General features: G+C 36.7%; 1 protein-coding gene across 2 annotated transcripts in view; it reads right to left on the reverse strand.

Annotated features, from left to right (window-relative positions):
* Positions 1–23,123, reverse strand: part of COG5 (component of oligomeric golgi complex 5) — a 365,256-nt gene that overhangs the window by 203,129 nt on the left and 139,004 nt on the right. For both annotated transcript variants that reach the window (XM_025381265.1, XM_025381264.1), the window contains exon 7: positions 10,168–10,298. In XM_025381265.1, the coding sequence (XP_025237050.1) occupies positions 10,168–10,298 (131 nt within the window). The remainder of the gene's footprint in view (positions 1–10,167; positions 10,299–23,123) is intronic.

Consider the following 23,123-nt stretch of genomic DNA (forward strand, 5'->3'; position numbering starts at 1 on the left):
CTTCAAAAGAAACATTAGGGCCGGGCACGCGATGGCTCATGCCTGTAATCCCAGCACTTTGGGAGGCACAGGCGGGTGGATCATCTGAGGTCAGGAGTTTGAGACCAGTCTGGCCAACATGGTGAAACCCTGTCTCTACTAAAAATACAAAAATTAGCTGGGTGTGGTGGCACGTGCCTGTAATCCCAGCTACTCGGGGGGCTGAGGCGGGAGAATCACCTGAACCCAGGAGTCGGAGGTTGCAGTGAGCTGAGATCGCACCGCTGTACTCCAACCCGGGCAACAAGTGCAAAACTAAGTCTCAAAAAAAAGAAAAAGAAAAAGAAACATTAGGACCATCATCCAGTGTTTCATCCAATTATTTAATACTTAATAAATACTTATTGAGCAATACAAAGAATGGGAAAACAGAGATAAAAGATACAGTACTAGGTCTTAATGAATGTCAATCCAGTGAGTACATCAAAACATATATATAACACAGTGTGATAAATAAAATGCTCAAATATAATAAGTAACATTATTAAGCATCTTCTTCTTCTTTTTTTCAAAGGTGTATTATAACCCTAAATAGAGGTTCTAAAACCACCCACAAGAATCAGGAAAGGATATTTGGGGAAGTTAAGGAGGAAAAAGTTGGGTAAAGAATGAATACAAAACAAATAGCCACGTAAATTCAACCAGTAACTGTGTTCAAAGAATATTTAACATTAAATGCAAGCCACAGAGGCTGAACAAACCTGTTATATTCAGGGAAACAAGAGACAGCCATAAGTGTCACTTGGGGATGTAGCAAGATGGCAAGAAGCAAATGGGGTTACAGTTTGAGATTTACAAAGAACAAAGTGGTTGAAGAATTTTAAGTACTAAATGGACACGACTAGATATATCTAACATTAAGATCACTGTAGAAACAGTATGAATATTAAATGGAAATCAGACACTAATAGAAGACTAATATAGTAATCAGGATGAGAAAGCTAAGGGTATGAAACAAGAATACAGAAACAATCAGATTAGAACAGGAGTCAACAAACTATGCTCATGGGACAAATCTGGTTCATGCTTGTTTTTGCTAATAAAGTGTTAATGAAATACAACCAAGCTCATTTATTTACATATTGTCTCTGGCTGTTTTCCTGCTACAACAGCAGAGTTCAGTAGTTATAACTGAAACTAAAGGGCCTACAAAATCTAAACTAATTTACTATCTGTCTCTTCACGAAAAGTTTGCTCGTCCTTAGATGAGCTGATTTCCAAGTTTCCCAGTTGAATAGTGGTGCTCCACAGCAGCTAACAAACACAGGAGAAGATATATTTGACAACTCTGGTTTTTAATATTCTGAGTTACAGAGTCATTAGGAGGGTCTCATGGAATAATGTGGATGATACTAAGAATGAGCTTGCTCAATATACATTCCCGCTTCCTTTTAGTATGTGTTTGCTGTAAAAGGGTCCAGATATGACTAATATTCCGTCAACTATAAGAACTTGTTTGACATTTAGATGGCAGAGGCTGTACTTTTCCTACTTCTGTTGTTTTCCCTGCCAAGCTTGGTCATAGAGGTGTTTGGATTTCTCCTATTGGCTCTAATGGGGCCTGGTGTATAGTCCCTAGCATTACGAGTACCAAAAGGCAGAACAGAGGACATCCATTTTGCTGATCTAGATCCTGTCAGAGGAAATATGGCTCTGAAGCTATCAGATGCAATGAAGGTTATATAAAACACCAGTAGGCAGTTTCCTGACATGGAGGAAGCAATATCTGCCCAACTTGTCCAATTCTGCACAGTTCAGTAGTTCTGAGAAGTTCAGATCTTCTTCTTGAGCCCTCCCAACCATATCCTATAATAAATCCCTATCTACTAAAACTTGCTAAAGTAAATTCTGTTTTCTATAAGCAAATTTTACCCAATACAACCATCCTGCAGGCAGGGCAGGCAGCTATAAAGATTTGGTGTTTACGAAAGAGATCTTGGATGCAGAGTGAGATTCTAAAGTTATCAGCAAATGGGAATGTACGAGATCATCAAGGAAAAGCACTTAGAATAAAAAGTGGTCACAAAGATAGAGAGAATACAAAGATTAAGGAAGTAAGCAGAAATTATTACAACTATGAAGAAACCAAAAAGCAATGTCAAGAGAAGGAAAACAAAAAAAAGAAAAAGAAAAAGAAAACAGGAGAGATTGAGATAAGGAAACTAAGAGAAGAAAGGCTGTCAAGAAGTTGAAATGGCTACCAATGTCAAAATTTGAGAAACAAAAAAAAAAGTCCTTTGGGAAACTGGGAGGTCACCCCAGTAATCTACTGGGGTATAGACGTCAATAAATCTACTGAAAGTGTGTTAGAAGCCACAATAGTGTAGACTGGGGACTATATGAGAAGTCAAGAAAAGGAGACAGTAAGAGCAGCTTATTCTTCCAAACAGTTTGACTATGAAGTAAACAGACTAGGAAATAGTTACATAATAAGATATAACTAAGTAAACAGTTAAACTTGAAGAATCCTTTTTCCTTTTAAGTGGGAGAAATTTTAGTATCTTTGTTTACTGCTAAAAAAAAAAAGGAAAAGGTTGAAGATTCAGACAAGCTAAGGAGCAAAGTAAAGAAGCAGGGCAGAAAGGATGGTGTGGAATTCGCCTTAAATAGGAAGGTTAGAGATCTGATGGAGTTGTATCCTTAAGAATGAACTAGGCATGAAGTCAAAACCATGCATGCCTTGTGATCTTGATTTTCTTTGTAAGGAGTGTGACAAGATCATCTCATGACAATGAGAGAGAAGACACTGGAGGTTTACAGTGAATAAAAAAAATTTGAAACAACCATCTGTGAAATGGAAGAGGGAATTGGACATAATAAAAAAGTAATTGAGGCCAGGTACAGGGGGGTGGTTCCAAGATGGCCGAATAGGAACAGCTCCAAGCTACAGCTCCCAGTGCGAGCGACACAGAAGACAGGTGACTTCTGCATTTCCAACTAAGGTACTGGGTTCCTCTCAATGGGGCATGTCGGAAAGTGGGTGCAGGACAGTGGGTGCAGTCCACCGAGTAAGAGGCGAAGCAGGGTGAGGCATCACCTCACCTGGGTAGTGCAAGGAGTAAGGGAATTCCCTTTCCTAGCCAAGGGAAATCCTAACACACAGCACCTGGAAAATCGGGTCACTCCCACTGTAATACTGCACTTTTCCAAAGGTCTTAGCAAACAGCACACCAGAAGATTATATCCCGAGACTGGCTCAGAAGGTCCCACACCCACGGGGCCTCCCTCATTGCTAGCACAGCAGTCTGAGATCTAACTGTAAGGTGGCAGTGAGGCTGGAGGAGGGGTGCCCGCCATTGCTGAGGCTTGAGTAGGTAAACAAAGCAGCCAGGAAGCTCGAACTGGGTGGAGCCCACCACAGCTCAAGGAGGCCTGCCTGCCTCTGTAGACTCCACCTCTAGGGACAGGGCATAGCTAAACAAAAAGCAGCAGAAACCTCTGCAGATGTAAACATCCCTGTCTGACAGCTTTGAAGAGACTAGTGGTTCTCCCAGCATGCAGTTTGAGATCTGAGAACAGACATACTGCCTCCTCAAGTGGGTTCCTGACCCCCAAGTGGCCTAAGTGGGAGGCACCCCCAAGTAGGGGCAGACTGACACTTCACAAAGCTGGGAATGCCCCTGAGACCAAGCTTCCAAAGGAATGATCAGGCAGCAATATTTACTGTTCTGCAATATTCACTCTTCTGCAGCCTCTGCTGCTGATACCCAGGCAAACAGGGTCTAGAGTGGACCTTGAGCAAACTCCAACAGACCTGCAGTTGAGGGTCCTGTTAGAAGGAAACTTAACAAACAGAAAGGACATCCACACCAAAACTCCATCTGTACGTCACCATCATCAAAGACCAAAGGTAGATAAAACCACAAAGATGGGGAAAAAACAGAGCAGAAAAGCTGAAAATTCTAAAAATCAGAGTGCCTCTCCCCCTCCAAAGGAACGCAGTTCCTCGCCAGCAATGGAACAAAGCTGGACGGAGAATGACTTCGATGAATTACGAGAAGAAGGCATCAGATGATCAAACTTCTCCAAGCTAAAGGAGGAAGTTTGAACCCATTGCAAAGAAGCTAAAAACCTTGAAAAAAGATTAGATGCATGACTAACTAGAGAAGTCCTTAAATGACCTGATAGTGCTGAAAACCATGGCACAAGAACTACATGACAAATGCACAAGCTTTAGTAACTGATTTGATCAACTGGAAGAAAGGGTATCAGTGATTGAAGATCAAATGAATGAAATGAAGTGAGAAGAGAAGTTTAGAGAAAAAAGCGAAAAAAGAAATGAACAAAGCCTCCAAGAAACACAGGACTATGTGAAAAGACCAAATCTATGTCTGATTGGTGTACTTGAAAGCGACAGGGAGAATGGAACGAAGTTGGAAAACACTCTTCAGGATATTATCCAGGAGAACTTCCCCAACCTAGCAAGGCAGGCCAACATTCAAATTCAGGAAATACAGACAACACCACAAAGATACTCCTCGAGAAAAGCAACTCCAAGACACATAATTGTCAGATTCGCCAAAGTTGAAATGAAGGAAAAATGTTGGGGCAGCCAGAGAGAAAGGTCGGGTTACTCACAAACGGAGGCCCATCAGACTAGCAGTGGATCTCTCGGCAGAAACTCTACAAGCCAGAAGACAGTGGGGACCATTATTCAACATTCTTAAAGAAAAGAATTTTCAACTCAGAATTTCATATCAAGTCAAACTAAGTTTCATAAGTGAAGAAGAAATAAAATCCTTTACAAACAAGCAAATGCTAAGAGATTTTGTCACCACCAGACGTGCCCAACAAGAGCTCCAGAAGGAAGCACTAAACATGGAAAGGAACAACTGGTACCAGCCACTTGCAAAAACAGGCCAAAATGTAAAGACCATTGATAGTAGGAAGAAACTGCATCAACTAACAAGCAAAATAACCAGCTAACATCATAATGACAGGATCACATTTACACATAACAATATTAACCTTAAATGTAAATGGGCTAAATGCTCCAATTAAAAGACACAGACTGGCAAACTGGATAAAGAGTCAAGACCCATCAGTCTGCTGTATTCAGGAGACCCATCTCATGAGCAGAGACACACATAGGCTCAAAATAAAGGGATGGAGGAAGATCTACCAAGCAAATGGAAAATAAAAAAAGGAAGGGGTTCCAATCCTAGTCTCTGATAAAACAGACTTTAAACCATCAAAGATCAAAAGAGACAAAGAAGGCCATTACATAATGGTAAAGGGATTAATTCAACAAGAAGAGCTAACTATCCTAAATATATATGCACCCAATACAGGAGCACCCAGATTCATAAAGCAAGTCCTTAGAGACCTACAAAGAGACTTAGACTGCCACACAATAATAATGGGAGACTTTAACACCCCACTATCAACATCAGAGAGATCAACGAGACAGAAAGTTAACAAGGATATCCAGAAATTAAACTCAGTTCTGCACCAAGCAGACCTAATAGACATCTACAGAACTCTCCACCCCAAATCAACAGAATATATATTCTTCTCAGCACCACATCGCACTTATTCCAAAATTGACCACATAGATGGAAGTAAAGCACTCCTCAGCAAATGTAAAAGAACAGAAATTATAACAAACTGTCTCTCAGACCACAGTGCAATCAAACTAGAACTCAGGATTAAGAAACTCAATCAAAACTGCTCAACTACATGGAAACTGAACAACCTGCTCCTGAATGACTACTGGGTACATAATGAAATGAAGGCAGAAATAAAGGTGTTCTTTGAAACCAATGAGAACAAAGATACAACATACCAGAATCTCTGGGACACATTTAAAGCAGTGTGTAGAGGGAAATTTATAGCACTAAATGCCCACAGGAGAAAGCAGGAAAGATCTAAAATTGACACCCTAACATCACAATTAAAAGAACTAGAGAAGCAACAGGAAACATATTCAAAAGCTAGCAGAAGGAAACAAATAACTAAGATCAGAGCGGAACTGAAGGAGATAGAGACACAAAAAACCCTTCAAGAAAAATCAATGAATCCAGGAGTTGGTTTTTTGAAAAGATCAACAAAATTGAAAGGCTGCTAGCAAGACTAATAAAGAAGAAAAGAGAGAAGAATCAAATAGACGCAATAAAAAACGATAAAGGGGTTATCATCACCGATCCCACAGAAATACAAACTACCATCAGAGAATACTATAAATAACTCTACTCAAATAAACTAGAAAACCTAGAAGAAATGGATAAATTCCTGGACATATACACTCTCCTAAGACTAAATCAGGAAGAAGTTGAATCCCTGAACAGACCAATAACAGGCTCTGAAATTGAGGCAATAATTAATAGTCTACCAACCAAAAAGAGTCCAGGACCAGGGATTCACAGCTAAATTCCACCAGAGATACAAGGAGGAGCTAGTACCATTCCTTCTGAAACTATTCCAATCAATAGAAAAAGAGGGAATCCTCCCTAACTCACTTTATGAGGCCAGCTTCATCCTGATACCAAGCCTGGAAGAGATACAACCAAAAAAACAGAATTTTAGACCAATATCCCTGATGAGCATCGATGCAAAAATCCTCAATAAAATACTGGCAAACTGAATCCAGCAGCACATCAAAAAGCTTATTCACCATGATCAAGTGGGCTTCATCCCTCACATGCAACGCTGGTTCAACATATGAAAATCAATAAATGTAATCCAGCATATAAATAGAACCAAAGACAAACACCACATGATCATCTCAATAGATGCAGAAAAGGCCTTTGACAAAATTCAACAGCCCTTCATGCTAAAAACTCTCAATAAATTCGGTATTGATGGAACGTATCTCAAAATAGTAAGACCTATTTATGACAAACCCACAGCCAATATCATACTGAATGGGCAAAAACTGGAAAAATTCCCTTTGAAAACTGGCATAAGACATGGATGAACATACCATGGATGCAGCTGGAAACCATCATTCTCAGCAAACTATCACAAGAAAAGAAAACCGAACACCACATATTCTCACTCATAGGTGGGAACTGAACAATGAGAACACTTGGACACAGGAAGGGGAACATCACACACTGGGGCCTGTCGTGGGGTGGGGGGAGGGGCGATGGGGTAGCATTAGGAAATATACCTAATGTAAATGACCAGTTAATGGGCGCAGCACACCAACATGGCACATATATACATATGTAACAAACCTGCACGTTGTGCGCATGTACCCTGGAACTTAAAGTATAATAAAAAATTAAAACAATAAAGATGTAATAACTTAAAAAAAAAGTAATTGAAACCCAGCTGCATCTCAGAATCGTAAATTTTGGTTACATCAATCTTACAGTTGTCTGTGTTTTGTTTTGTTTTGTTTTTGTTTTTTAAGAGCAATGACAAGCCTAGGCATAGAAGTAAAATAGGGATAAATGTTGCATGGTCCACAGATGGCATTTTGCTGTGCAGGAGTAGTAGAAAGGCAAAGGTGAGAGAATTTGAGGGTATCATCAAGAGCAATGGTTCTTGGTACCAGATCTACTGAATCAGAAATTCTGGGTGTTGGGCTCAGCTGTCTGTGTTTAACCAGTGCTCCCATCAATTCTGATGCATGGTGAAGTTTGAGAATCATTAGTTAGGTGAATAGTTGAAGAGACTCATCTTTGATCAATTTAATACAAAAAAATAAGTAGAGCCAGAGAAGGGGACAGATATGAGGTTGACAGAGTAGAAAACCATCGAGTAGTAAAGGCATTTATGCTATAGATGACTTAACAGACTGATGGTTTTGTTTTGTTTTGTTTTGTTTTGTTTTTGAGATGGAGTTTTGCTCTTGTTGCGCAGGCTGGAAGGCAATGGCAAGATCTCGGCTCACCACAACCTCCGGCTTCCAGATTTAAGCAATTCTCCTGCCTCAGCCTCCCGAGTAGCTGGGATTACAGGAGTGCACCACAACGCCTGGCTAATTTTGTATTTTTAGTAGAGATGGGGCTTCTCCATGTTGGTTAGGCTGGTCTCGAACTCTCAACCTTAGGTGATCTGCCTGCCTCGGCCTCCCAAAGTGCTGGGATTACAGATGTGAGCCACTGTGCCCGGCCAAGAGACTGAAGTTTTAGGTTAATAAAAGAATTATGAGTTATAACAGGAACAAGGGAGTGGGAGGGCAGAAAAAAAAAATCTACAGTCAAAGGAAGAGACACTGGAGACTTAGACCAAATGCTAATGACAATATTCAACATTAATAAGGAGGGAAAGATACTGAAATAGGATGGAAGGGAAGGGCACTAGACTCAAGTTTGGGCTAGTAGATGGCAAACTACTGTGAGCCCAACATATAAGAATAACCACCTCCATAGGTATTGGTAACATCCACGATGATGGGATTTAGAATGGAGAGAAAACAGTACTGCTGAAGTCCTAGAGATGGCAGACACAAAAGGATTAGGAGATAAAAGCAACCATATGAGGAAGAGGACAATATGTTATAGAAAATAAATCCCCTGTATAAAATCCCAAAAAAAGGCATAATTCTTATAGGATGGAGGGCTACAAAGTCAAACCCAGACGCCACTTCTTTAGGAAGGCAACTGCCCTTTCTTGTTTTGAAATTCAGGGCAAAATGTTTGATTAATAGAGTTATCTTTTCCTTCTCTTTTGAGGATCTAAAAAAGGTATCTTCTCTTATTTAATGTAGAGAAATACTCTATTTTTTTTTTTAAACAGTGTAAGAGTTCCATCCTTATACGGAGACCTAGAGTTAAAACATAATTGACCAAACAACTAAAAGTAATCTCTAATGTTAGAAGTTAGAATAATAATTATTTTGGCCGGGCGCGGTGGCTCAAGCCTGTAATCCCAGCACTTTGGGAGGCTGAGATGGGCGGATCACGAGGTCAGGAGATCGAGACCATCCTGGCTAACACGGTGAAACCCCGTCTCTACTAAAAAATACAAAAAAAACTAGCCGGGTGCGGTGGCGGGCGCCTGTAGTCCCAGCTACTCGGGAGGCTGAGGCAGGAGAATGGCGTGAACCCGGGAGGCGGAGCTTGCAGTGAGCCGAGATCCGGCCATTGCACTCCAGCCTGGGCGGCAGAGTGAGACTCCTTCTCAAAAAAAAAAAAAAAAAAGAATAATAATTATTTTTGGGGAAGACAGAAGAGAGTAAAAATTGCGAGAGAGGGCAAAGAAACTCTAGGAGTACTGGTAATGTCCCATTTCTGACCTGGGTTTTGATTTCACGGGTATGTTCACACTGTGGTATTCATTCTATATGAAAGTTTATGATTTGTCCACTTTTCATTTTGCATATAATATTCAATTTTAAAAGAATAACTACCTGATTCAGTTATATTTTAAAAATTACAACTATTTAGGAATCAGAAGTCAAGTACCTTCCTGATTTAGAGGCTACTTAAAGAACAGCACATTAATAACATTATTTCTGCCTAATATAAATGCACAAAATGAAATTCCTGGTTTAGAGGATATGAAAAAACTCTAAGTATTAATAATTATTTTGGAGCCCAATACGAATGGAGAAAATACCTGGGTATAATACAAGGGTAGATTTAAGATCTAATTCTAAGTTGTTGAATCTAATACATCAATACCTTTGAATTTCTTCCAATTCAGAAAATTAAGCATCAGGAAAATGATACCCTAGGAGAAATGTCAAGTCAAAAATTTTTAAAATTATGGCATAATGAGTAAGATTGAAAAGTTCTGGGACTAGAGTGATTAAAATTTGAATCCAAACTAATTTACTAGCTATGTGATTTTCAACAACTTATTTAAGTTCTGTTTCTTCAACTGTAAAATAAAATTAACAATAATACCAATCTTACTGGGTTGTTGAAAGGCTTAAATGAGGAACCACGCTTTAGACAAAGCATGCATGGTCAGCTATCTATCTATATATGCACATCATAAAAAATACATTTCATGTTATATACATTATACATTAGAAACATTAGGTCTATTTTTAAATTAAATATACTGAACATATATTAAAATTTCCATTAACTATGACCTATTCTCTGATTTAAATTGTAGACATACTTTCTCAGTGATAAAATGAAGACATTACTTATTTGAACTCAAAGTCAAATGTTCATCTGTATTATGAGACATTTTTTCACATTAAAAAAGTCTTATTTTTATTACCTGAGTCTCCAAACCCTGCTCTAGTAGGCGCTTAGCTTGATTTTCCACTTCAAGTCGGGCTCTTGCAATAAAAAGTAGGTCATTTTCTATCACTTCTATTCCAGAAAGATCTATTCCTTGAGAAAGATAATCTGTTTAAAACAAAAACACACACATTCAAATATTTCAATACTGAATAAATATCAAGGTATTAAAAGATGTATAACTTCTCAAAAAAAAAAAAGGCTATTAAACAGGATTGCCTTTCAAAATCCATATTTTAAAAAATACAGTTTCCCAAATATTTTCTATTTAATAAGTAATTTATGCTGGAGTTAAATGCTCCAAATAAGACAGATTTGGTAAGACAAGAATAGAAACGATGATTATTACAAGTTTAAGGAAATGTCAAGAGATCACATTTAAAAGTGTCAAATTTAGTATTTTAAAGTAAATAAATATTCTCATATTTTCAGAAAATTCTCAAGATGCAACTACAGTTTTTTTTTGCTGCTGCTGTTGTTGTTTTTAAGAGATGGAGGAGTCTCAATACACTGCCCAGGCTGGAGTGTAGTGGACTGTCACACATGTGATTATATTTCACTATAGTCTCAAAGCTCCTGGGCTCTAGCAGTCCTCCCACCTTAGCCTCCCAAGTAGCTGGTACTACCAGTACCTGGCATCACACCCAACTATTTTCTTTTTTTTTTTTTTTAAGAGACAGGGTCTCTCTACGTTGTTCAGGCTGGTCTCAAACTCCCGGCCTCAAGTGATCCTCCCATCTTGACCTCTTGAGTAGCTGGGCCCCAGTATTTTTAAAAGCAAAAAAGAGGCCTTCATCACATTGTAAAACCACCACCAGCTCCCACCTCCCCAGTTATCCAAACCACATTTACAATCACTCACCTTAAGAAGTAACCAAACAACATGCTAGATTTGCAGTGCAAAGGGCTCTAACAGCTCGGAGGGAGAAAGGTCTATATTGTTTTAGTTACTAATTGTTCCACAAACCTACTTTTCAGTAAGAGACATGTAGCAACAGAGGAAAAAAAAAAAGAAAAGAAATGTAGTAACAACCCCCAGCATCTGCCCCTCACCACAGAAGAACAGAGGGATTATGATACTAAATTTTCCCTTCCCATTTATCTGATGCACACAATCACTATCAGTGGTACAAGTTTTTATACGTCTGCTCTTTGTTAAGCACATCTAAAGATTGGAGCCAAGAACAAAATGATGATGATGATTCTAATAACAATGACTAGCATTTTTAAAGATGTAGCATGTATAATACATTAAGCTAGATACAAGGTATATATTACTTTAATGCCTCTGTTATTTGTAATTTTCTAAACAATCTTGCTAGAAATATCATCATACCTAGATGAAGATACTAAAACCCGAAGAATTTAAGTAATCTGAACAAATTCACTTGGCTAGTAACTGGTAAAGCAGAATTTAAATCCTGGTCTTTCTGACACAGTCTTTTCAGTAGATAATCCCAGGCCAATCTGAAGAGCCTTGAAAGAAAAGAGCTTATATTCAAAGAGTGAGTATTCTTCCAATATTCTTCCAATTTGCTCAGTGAAAGGGTAAAGATGTAAAAATCATAACAGATATAACTCTTCATAAAATTTGCCCAGGTTAGAACAATGAAAGTATTAAATAACTAGTTTAACTTCTAAAAATATGTAAATTTTTAAAAATATATATAATGCCAAACTTTGAAATATGGCAGCATTACTCACATCATGACAATTAAACCTTAATAAATGTGGAGTGCACAGCCAAAATTAACTTCCTAGCCACTTAATACAAATACCTGTTGGATCCCTTCATATACCACAACAATGAAGCAGGAAATGAAATTGATCTATTTGAATTTAATGTATTTATCATCTCCTTAGGAGAAAACTATGAGACTACTGCTTTTAGTGGAAAAGAAATGATATTAATTATCTCTTGGTGTACTTAACATGAGAAATATTTAATCTACTAGATTAGATAAAAGGGAGTTCAAGCACATCAGTCATTTCACTAGGCTTTCAATATTCTAGTCAATAGTACACATGGCTACCAGAATAAACATTCTGGTATACTCTAGTTTATTATAGTTGTCCTTCCATTCATGAACCTCTGGCTTCACGCTGACTAACATGTTCTCCTATTTTGCAATAGAAAACGTCTTTATTGATTCCAAAATCCTGACTGTCCCCTCTTTTTCTTTTTTTTTTTTTTTTTTTGAGACTCAGTCTTGCTCTGTTGCCAGGCTGGAATACAGTGGCACAATCTCAGCAAACTGCAACCTCTGCCCCCTGGGTTCAAAGTGATTCCCCTGCCTCAGCCTCCCGGGTAGCTGGGACTACAAGTGTGTGCCACCATGCCTGGCTAATTTTTTGTATTTTACTAGAGATGGGGTTTCACCATTTTGGCCAGCATGGTCTTGATCTCCTGACCTCATGATCCACCCGCCTCGGCCTCCCAAAGTGCTGGGATTACAGGCGTGAGCCACCGCGCCTAGCCCACTGTCCCTTCTTTCACTAGCCTCCTCCTTTGTTTAAAAGAAAACAAAAAGAAGTACAACTATAGTTTGCTAAAGAATTCAGCTATGCACTTATGTTTCACAACAATGTTAGCACTAAATTATTTATTTAGAAGAAACCAGATGAATGAGAAAAGCACGTTATGAAATGGGGTTAGTGCTGGAAGTTGAAAGAAATGAGGAGGGTAAATCTTCACGCTCCATAATGGGGAGTCAAAGAAGTTAAAAATTAAAAAGTATAAATATAAGCAGATTATTTACAGATATGGAGGCAAATACTAAAATAATTAGCTGAAAAAGACTGAAAAGTTTGCCTCTGAGAAAGAGTAAATGAGGCCAGGAAGAGGGCAGAGCATTGCCATTTTTAAAAAACCTTGTAGCTATTTGAGTATATTACACATGTATAACTTTCATAATAAATAAAACTAAATTTTAAAAAGTAAATAGAAGTTAAGAAAAATAATACCAAAAATTAAAATAAGGTGGCTAGCCTACTAGAAAAAAAAAAATCACATCCTCTGAATCAATGATTCTGCTTCTGGGAATAAATAATAATTTTTAAAAAGAAGAAAAAGGTGAATATATTTGAGCAGGAAGGCATTTATTACAGTGTTCATTGCAACAGTAACACACACACATAGGGATATATGTACATGTGCACAAATGTATATATGTGCATGTATATATACACACATGTATGTATATATAAATAGCAACATTATAAGTTAGTAAAAACCAGTTTGGAAAACAATATGGGAGTATCTGATAAGGTTTCATATATGTATCCCCCATGACCAAAATATTCCATTCCTAGGCACATACCACAGAGATGTTTTTATATACGTGTATCAGAAGACATGTACAAGAATGTTCATAGTAGCACTTTTAAAAACAAAGCTGAAAACCCAAATAACCATCAACAAAAGAAAAAAAAATGTGTAATATATTCATCCCAAGTACTACTATAGAGGAGTAAAAGTAAACAAATGACAGGTATATACATATGGTATAAATATCAATAACAATGAATCTCAGTAGCACGATGTTAAGGAACAAGAACAAGTTTTAGAAAACACACACAGCAACAAGTAATTCATACTGAGAAATATAAGACTAAATGATATATTATTTGGGATACACAGAAACACTAACAACATTTGGAAAAATTAGCAGAAGTAGCAGATACTATGTTACTTTAATACACTAATTCTTAAATTTAATGGGCAGTATTATAACTTATATATGTTAAAAATGTGTTTTTGCATTTGTGTATTTTCCCATTAAATGCTAAGTATGAACCAATGGCACAGAGTATAACACTTTTAGACAAGGACTTCACAACATTTACTGTAAGTGTATTTGATATGTTCCCCCATCAAAATAGACTGACCATGTTAAATAGACATGGATAATAAAGTAAGATAAGTCAGTTAAAATGTATAATGTCTGGATGGGATTAACAGCAGATGGGACATTATAGGAAAAGCAGAACATGTTACCTCAGGGAGAAGAGTTTAATGCAAAGATTATTAACTGGTAACTGGAAAAAAGCTTTTAAGATAAGACCATGTTCATTAAAGATATTTTAGAAGTCAGAGAAATGTTAGAAAGAGGGGAAATTATATAACCCTGTAACACAGAGGGAACTACTGGCCAGCGGAGCACTGGAATTTGCACAGCAGTATCTCAGAAATTTATGAATCTCCAAATTCTCAAGTAACAGAACAATAGCATATATCCTCCTCCTGGATATTTATGTGAGAAAGTGCAGAGAAAGGAAAAACTGATGTACAGGGTCTGGGCAGCTGGCTACAGTCACCAACAAAAGTGGCTCCCTCCTACACACCAACTTTATAAAGAGCACCATACAAATATATGTCTCAGAAGCAACCTTCAGATGTTTCTAAAATACTTAAAACCTTGATTGAGCTTAAAAGTAAATGCCCACTATATTCTTTTTAAATCCATCCTTTTAAAATTTTACCCATGAATTGTTTTGCTCTTATTATTTGTAGTTATACTCATTTACAATGTCTCCTTTATTAACTTAATGTTACATACATTTACCTACCCTAAAACAGTCCTTATAAAAATATCAATTTTTGACAGCTCCCAATATTTATCAAACTAATGACCAAAATTTACTTAACCTTCAGTTTAAGATGGAATATTTGTTATCACAAATGACTACTTTAAACATCTTTATAAAGATTTTCAATATCCAGAATTATTTTCTTGGGAGAGAATCAAAGACAATTATTGGATCAAAGTAACACTTTAGCTTCTTTTTTTTTTTTTTTTTTTGAGACGGAGTCTCGCTCTGTCACCCAGGCTGGAGTACAGTGGTGCGATCTCCGCTCACTGCAAGCTCCGCCTCCCGGGTTCACGCCATTCTCCTGCCTCAGCCTCCCGAGTAGCTGGGACTACAGGCGCCGCCACTTCGCCCGGCCAATTTTTTTGTATTTTAAGTAGAGACGGGGTTTCACCGTGTTAGCCAGGATGGTCTCGATCTCCTGACCTCGTGATCCGCCCGTCTCGGCCTCCCAAAGTGCTGGGATTACAGGCTTGAGCCACCGCGCCCGGCTCACTTTAGCTTCTTGATACAAATTATCAAACTACTTTTCAAAATGGCTATACTACTTTATATGCTTTTTCCAATAATCTATGGGTATAATTGAACCACAGATAGCACTGGATATTACCACTGTTTTTGAATATTATATATGCTTCTATAAGAAATATGCTTTTATTGATAGTCTAATCTGATTTTTTAAGTTATGAAGCTGAATACTATTTACTAACTATATTTCCTCTTGAGAATTTCTACATAATTTTTGCTCCCTTTTTGTCTTAAATAACTTTGTATTGATTATATGATAATATTCCCTGTTTGCCTATAATATTTGCTATGAGTATTTTCCCAGTTTGTTGATTTTTATTCGTTTACATATTATTTGAGGCCATTCTCAGAACACAATCATAAAATTATCTAAAAAGCTCCACACACTTGATTCTTCATCACATCCCTGCCTGATTAAGAAATTCAGACTAAAGTCTGTCTTTTACAAAAGCAAATATCAAAATATAAAACTGTGGTTTATAGAGGGTTATCTAGAAGACTGATGAACAGTAATCTGGAAAGATGCTTTTTTCTGATCCGTTTAACAAATTTTGTATCTTTGAAATTAAAATACATTATATTGCAAAGATTAAGATTTATCACAACAACCACATTTGAACTGTTTATGAAGCATCAATCTTCTTGGCTACAATCATATCAGATATTCTACAAAGAACATAGCTACTAGAGAATACTGAGATAAATAACAAATTTAAATTAAGACAAAACAAAACAAAACAAACAACCATTAAATAACACCAAACAACATGAATGTTGTAGGGTTATAATATTGACAGAAGTAATTTATCCAATCAAAAATGAGATTTGCGCTTTCCACATAATAATGTTCCAGAAGTCACTTAAATCTAAGGTAGTCCAGTTTTTAAAAATTGCTTTAAAGATACATCCACACACAGACACATAAACATACACAGAGTCATGGCTTTTTTTTTTTTTTTTTTAAGTTTCATTAAAGAAACCTTAGAGAACACAGAAGTTAGAGAAAAAGTCATCCAAAATTCCAAGGACAACTACATATACATTTGATTTTCAGTTCACTACTCTAGAAGCAAATAGTGTTTTATTTTTATATTTGTATTTTTAGTTTTGCTTTGTTTTGTCTGAAATGGAGTCTTGCTCTGATCACTCCAGGATGGAGTACAGTGGCACAATCTCTGCTCACTGCAACCTCCATCTCCAGGGTTCAAGCGAATCTGCTGCCTCAGCCTCCTGAGTAGCTGGGATTACAGATCATGCCACCATGTGCAGCTAACTGTATTTTTAGTAGAGACAGGGTTTCACCATGTTGGCCAGTGTGGTCTTAAACTCCTGAACTCAGGTGATCTGCCTGCCTATATTTGGAATACTTTAATCATATTTAGGTAAATATCTTAAATCTGATGATAAAACATGTCTTTGAAGAAAAATATTTTAAAGACAAGTTTTCACATATAATTGCAGAGTATTGCTAATAACGTGTAATATAACTGAAAACACAATAAAATAAAATTATAAGACAAAAATTTTAAAGTCGTATTTGCACAAAAACACAAATGGCTTATAGAGAACAGAGAACATAATAATGTAGGCTTAAAATGTGTAAGATTTTAATATGTGATAGCCTAAATTAGACGAACAGAAAAATTATAAATAAAAGCTTTGCACAATATATAAAACCAATAATTGAAAAAATTTAACAAATATAATGCTTATTCCAACTAAAAATAATTTCTTAACCTTTAAAAAATGAATGAATTACAAAAAATATTTTGCCACCGATTTTTTTTTCTAATAGTAAAAATAAAATCAAAAGAAAAAGGGAATGGAGAAAGTATGCATATCAAATGAAATAGAGAAAGGCATATCATCAAAAACACATAAAGAATTTATTTATTTATTTATTTATTTATTTTTGTGAGATGGAGTTTCACTCTTGTCGCCCAGGCTGGAGTGCAAAGGCGCACTCACAGCTCACTGCAACCTCCACCTCCCAGGTTCAAGCGATTCTCCTGGCTCAGCCTCCCGAGGAGCTAGGATTACAGGCATCTACCACCACGACCAGCTAATTTTTGTATTTTTTGTAGAGACGGGGTTTCACCTTGTTGACCATGGCTAGTCTCGAACTCCTGACCTCACGTGATCCGCCCGCCTCGGACTCCCAAAGTGCTGGGATTACAGGTGTGAGCCACTGTGCCTGACCAAGAGTTTATAGTTTTAAATGGGAAGATAACCAAAGGCTATTAAATAACAAGTTCATATAACAGGATAACCGTAAGTCTGTATTTGAAAACCTATTAAACCTTTTTAATAATCTTTGAAATTAATCTTTCCATAAAATGAAATAGTAAATATTCACTGAAACATCTTCAAAATATGTAAAAATACATTTTAATTGAGTTATTTCTTACAAAAATTTTACAGAAAACAGGTACATCTTTTCAGAGACCAAGTATTATGTGATAGAAAGAATACAGAACTAGAAATGAGAACACCTGTGCTTTAATTATGTTCAATTCTATTACCTGAGAAAAATCACTAAGCTTTTCTGAGACTCAAACAGTGAAGATTAAAAAACCTATGTTGCTAACCAAGTAGGGTTATGCGCATCAAGTAAGACAATATGCATGAAGCATGTTTTGTAAACCATAAACAACTACATGTAAGTTATTATTAGTTATTATTTTCATAATAGGATATTATTCTTCTGATGGGGATAGGGAGAAAGAGGACCCAGAAGAACATGTAGAGATAATCTTAAGGAGTTCAGGTATTACAGAAAACAAACACAGGTTAAAATTTGTTTGTTTTTTTTTGAGACGGAGTCTTGCTCCGTCGCTCAGGCTGGAGTGCAGTGGCGCGATCTTGGCTCACTGCAACCTCCGCCTTCCGGGTTCAAGCGATTCTTCTGCCTCAGCCTCCCAAGTAGCTGGAACTACAGGTGTGTGCAACCACACCTGCCTAATTTTTTTGTATTTTTAGTAGAGATGGGGTTTCACCATGTTAGTCAGGATGGTCTCGATCTCCAGGATGATCTCGTGATCCGCCTGTCTCGGCATCCCAAAGTGCTGGGATTACAGACGTGAGCCACCGCGCCCAGCCTAAACTTTGTATTTTTCTAACTAGTATTAATTGATACCATCACATAAACTATGCACAGAATAGCCTCAGGCTTAAGTAAACCCCTTTAGCCTAATCTTTATATTTCAAGTCTAAAGCACTTCTCAGGGCATGTTCATCTTTCCTGCTCTTCAAAGTTTCATGGAAATTTAGAATCAAAAGTCTTACTTCTTTTTTGTGTCTCTCACAAAAGGGGGAAGGAAAATATCTTACTATTAAAAATGAGAATTAATTTTCCTTTCCTAAGTATCACTCTGTGTCTGTTTTTGCTACCACAAAAAATTGCTCAGAGCCAATGGAAAGAAAATACATTGTCTATCTGTTCCTCTGGGCACCATTTTTCCTTTTTTCCTGACTTTCTAACTATAGTACTGTTGATATGACATTATAGCTTAGAAACATGAAACCTCGTCCCCACATCGTCAACAGAAAGATATTTCAGGTCTCTTATTTAATGCCTACCTTCCAATCAGTACCTAGCTAGAAATAACTGCCAATATCTCTCCTTAGATGCCCTAGTTTACGTAAAATCAGCAGGGATATATAAACAAAGACCACCACCATAAACTAAGGGTCTAATTGACATCTACAGAGCACTCCACCAAGCAAAAACAGAATACAAATTCTGTTCAACTACACATGGAACATTATCCAATACAGACCACGTTCTGGGTCACAAAGCAAACTTTATAAATGTAAAAGAACTGAAATAATACAAAGTATGTTCTTTGGCCAGGCACAGTGGCTCATGCCTGTAATCCCAGCACCTTGGGAGGCCAAGGCAGGTCAATCACTTGAGGTCAGGAGTTCAAGACCAGACTGGCCAACGTGGTGAAACCTCATCTCTACAAAAATACAAAAAATAAGCCACACGTAGTGGCGGGTGAAGCGGAAGCAGGAGAATTGCTTGAACCAGAGGGCGGGGGATGGGAAGGTTGCAGTGAGCTGAGACTGTGCCACTGCACTCCAGACTAGGAGACAGAAGGAAACTCCGTCTCAAAAAAAAAAAAAAAAAAATTGTTCTTTGATCATAATGGAATCAAATTAGGAAATTTTCTAAATCTTGAAAATTAGTACATTTTTAAACAATCAAGGGATCACAAAGGATCTCTGAGAAATTTTAATTTTGAATTGAGTGAAAATGAAAATACAAAATCAAAATCTGTAAGATGCAACCAACACAGCAGTTCAGAAGGAATTTAATAATATTGTGTGTTTTTAGAAGAAAAAAATTTGTTATTAGAAAAAGGTCTCAAATCAATAATACAAACTCCTGCCTCAAAAAAAACTAGAAAAAAGGTAAAATAAACCCAAAGTTAGAACAGAATAAAGAAGAAATCAATGAAATTGAAAACAGGAAAAGAGAGAAAAATCAAACCAAAAGTTGACTCTTTGAGAACATCAATAAAATTTGTAATCTCCTAGTAACACCAACAAAGAGGAAAAGGAGGAAAACAAATTACTAATTATATAATAATATTCACTGTTTGCCTATCATATTTGCTATTTTTCCCAGTTGGTTGATTTTTAAGTTATTTGTTTACATATCATTTCTTGAGGCCAACATGGTGAAACCCTGTCTCTACTACTAAAACTACAAAAATTAGCCAGACATGGTGGCATGCACCTGTAATCCTAGCTACTCAGAAGGCTGAGGCAGCAGAATCGCTTGAACTCTGGAGCAGAGGTTGCAGTGGGCTGAGATTGTGCCACTGTACTTCAGCCTGGGGTGACCAGAGCAAGACTCCGTTTCAGACAAAGTGAAACAAAACTAAAAATACAAATAAATAAAAATAAAACACTATTTGCATCTAGAATAATGAACTGAAAGTCAAATGTATATGTAGTTGTCCTTGGAGTTTTCGATGACCTTTTCTTCTCTAACTTCTGTGTTCTCTAAGGTTTCTTTAATGAAACTTAAAAAAAAAAAAAAAAAAAAAAAAAAAGCCATGACTCTGTGTATGTTTTTGTGTCTGTGTGTGGATGTATCTTTAAAGCAATTTTTTAAAAACTGGACTACCTTAGATTTAAGTGACTTCTGGAACATTGTTCTCTTTGACTTCTGGAACATTATTCAGTATGCGGAAAGCCCAAATCTCATTTTTGATTGGATAAATTACTTCTGTCAATATTATAACTCTTATAACCCTACAACATTCATGTTGTTCGGTGTTATTTGATGGTTGTTTGTTTTGTTTTGTCTTAATTTAAATTTGTTATTTATCTCAGTATTCTCTAGTAGCTATGTTCTTTGTAGAATATCTGATATGATTGTAGCCAAGAAGATTGATGCTTCAGAAACAGTTCAAATGTGGTTGTTGTGATAAGTCTTAATCTCTGCAATACAATTTAATTTCAAAGATATAAAATTTGTTGAACGTACCAAAAAAAGGCATCTTTCCTCTCCAGATTACTGTTCATCAGTCTTCTAGATAACCCTCTATAAACCACAGTTTTATATTTTGATATTTGCTTTTGTAAAAGACAGACTTTAGTCTGAATTTCTTAATCAGGCAGGGATGTGATGAAGAATCAAGTGTATGAGTAACAGGAATTAAAAAGAGGATATCACTATGGACCTCATAGGCATATCATAGTGGAAAACTATAAATAGTTGAACAACTTAGAGAAACGACCAGAGCTAATACAAGATTATCTGACTCGATCTATAACATTAAGGGAACTGAATTTGTAGTTTAAAACATTCTGAATAAGAAATCGACAGGTCCAGATGTTTTCATTATCACTGAAAAAAAGAAATCAATTCTATACAATAAGAGAGGGAACACTTCCCAAAACTAGGGAAAAAAAGAATGCAACAGAACATTATCTCTCAAGAGATATACATGAAAATCTTCAAAACACTAGAAAATCTGATTACCGTAATAAAAAAACCAAAGACGTTACAAAAAATAAATTTAAAAAAATAAACACCTACAAAATAATCTCCTCAGGAGCAGAAATGCAAAAATACCAAGAAAATGTTAGCAAACAGAATCTTGCAACACATGAAAAGAATAATATGCCATGACCATGAGGAATTTCTTCTGGGAATGCAAGGAAGATACACACTGATAATTTAGAGATGTTTACTATGAACCCTATAACAACAAACTAAGAGTTTATAGCTAACAAGTCAACAAATGAGGTAAAATTTAAAAATAATGAAAAGAATGCGAGAAACAATGAACAGATGACACAGATAGCAAAATACTTCTAGAAAATGCAAGGCAGAATGTAGGTTAGTGAGACTGAGCGTGGTGGCTCACGCCCGTAATGCTGACACTTCTGGAGGCTGAGGCTGGCGGACTGCCTGAGCTCACGAGTTTGAGACCAGCCTGGGCAACACCATGAAACCCCATCTCTACTTAAATACAAAAAATTAGCCGGGTGTGGTGGTGCGTGCGGGAGGCTGAAATGTGAGAATCACTTGAACCCGGGAGACAGAGGTTGCAGTCAGCTGAGATCATGCCACTGCACTCCAGCCTGGGCAACAGAGCGAGACTCTGTCTCCAAATAAAAAATAAATAAATAAAAAATGTAGGTTAGTGGTTCCCTGGGGAGTAGAAGGGTTTTCAGAGAAGGGTGGAAGGGAGGTTTCACACGGAAACTTTTGGGAGTGATAAATATGTTTATTATATTGATTATGTTGATGCTTTCTCAGGCCTATAAATAAATAAAAATGTATAAAGTTATATACTTTAAACAAGTGCAGGTTATCGATATCAATTATACCTGAACAAAACCGTTTTTGTTTTTTTTTTTTGAAAAAAAGAAAAACTGCAAAAGAAATATATCAAACAGAGCTATGGGGTTTATTCAACCCCTGAAAAAAGCATTTTCCCTCTTCACTATACTTATGAAAGACATCAAAAAGGATTTTCTGTTTCAAACAGCCATTAAATGCCTATATGCTAAGCACTGTATAAAGATGGAAACAGGTATCAATCCTACATTTACATTATACCTTTTCTGACAGACCAGAAAACAGAATTATAAACTAGTCTGTCCCCTATCCCAAATCCTGAATAATACCCTTATATACATTAAAGTGTTTTGTTCCCAAAGAGCTAAAGATGATCACATAATTCTTAATTATGGATACTAGAGGGTCTGCTTCACTCAGGTCCAGGCACTCCAAAAAATTAAAAGCTTAGTGGACACTGACTTTGCAATGTATAGGGAATCCTAGGGTAAACACAAAATTAAGTAGGTACTTTACCATAGCACTCCTCAAAACCATTACTGTGCACAATGAACACCCAAAAGAAGAATATAATATATAACATTTCCCACATCTATTTATCCACAGGATACCATACATCCCCCACTTTTTTCCCTTCAGATTTTTCAAAAGATCCAGTAAGACTAAAGCCCATGGAACACACTTAGAAAAACACAGTGACTACTTCATACTGGTTTAGATGCAATACTAAAAGAAATAAAATCCATATAAATCCAATGAAGCCCTTTGTTTACTCCTTTAAAAATCAGGTCAACAAGGGATCTTATTAAAATAGTATAAAGCACTTACAAGCAGTAATACAGGGGTGAGACTCTGTCTCAAAAAAAAAAAAAGATGAAGAAGATACACATCTATTTATATCCAACTCTCCTATGAAGAGTTCCCATTATATAAAAATTAATGACCACAGAATCTTCACCTACATGATACCATAGTAACTTCTAGACAAATTT

This window comes from Theropithecus gelada, chromosome 3, assembly GCF_003255815.1.
Source record: "Theropithecus gelada isolate Dixy chromosome 3, Tgel_1.0, whole genome shotgun sequence".
Lineage (NCBI taxonomy): Eukaryota > Metazoa > Chordata > Mammalia > Primates > Cercopithecidae > Theropithecus > Theropithecus gelada.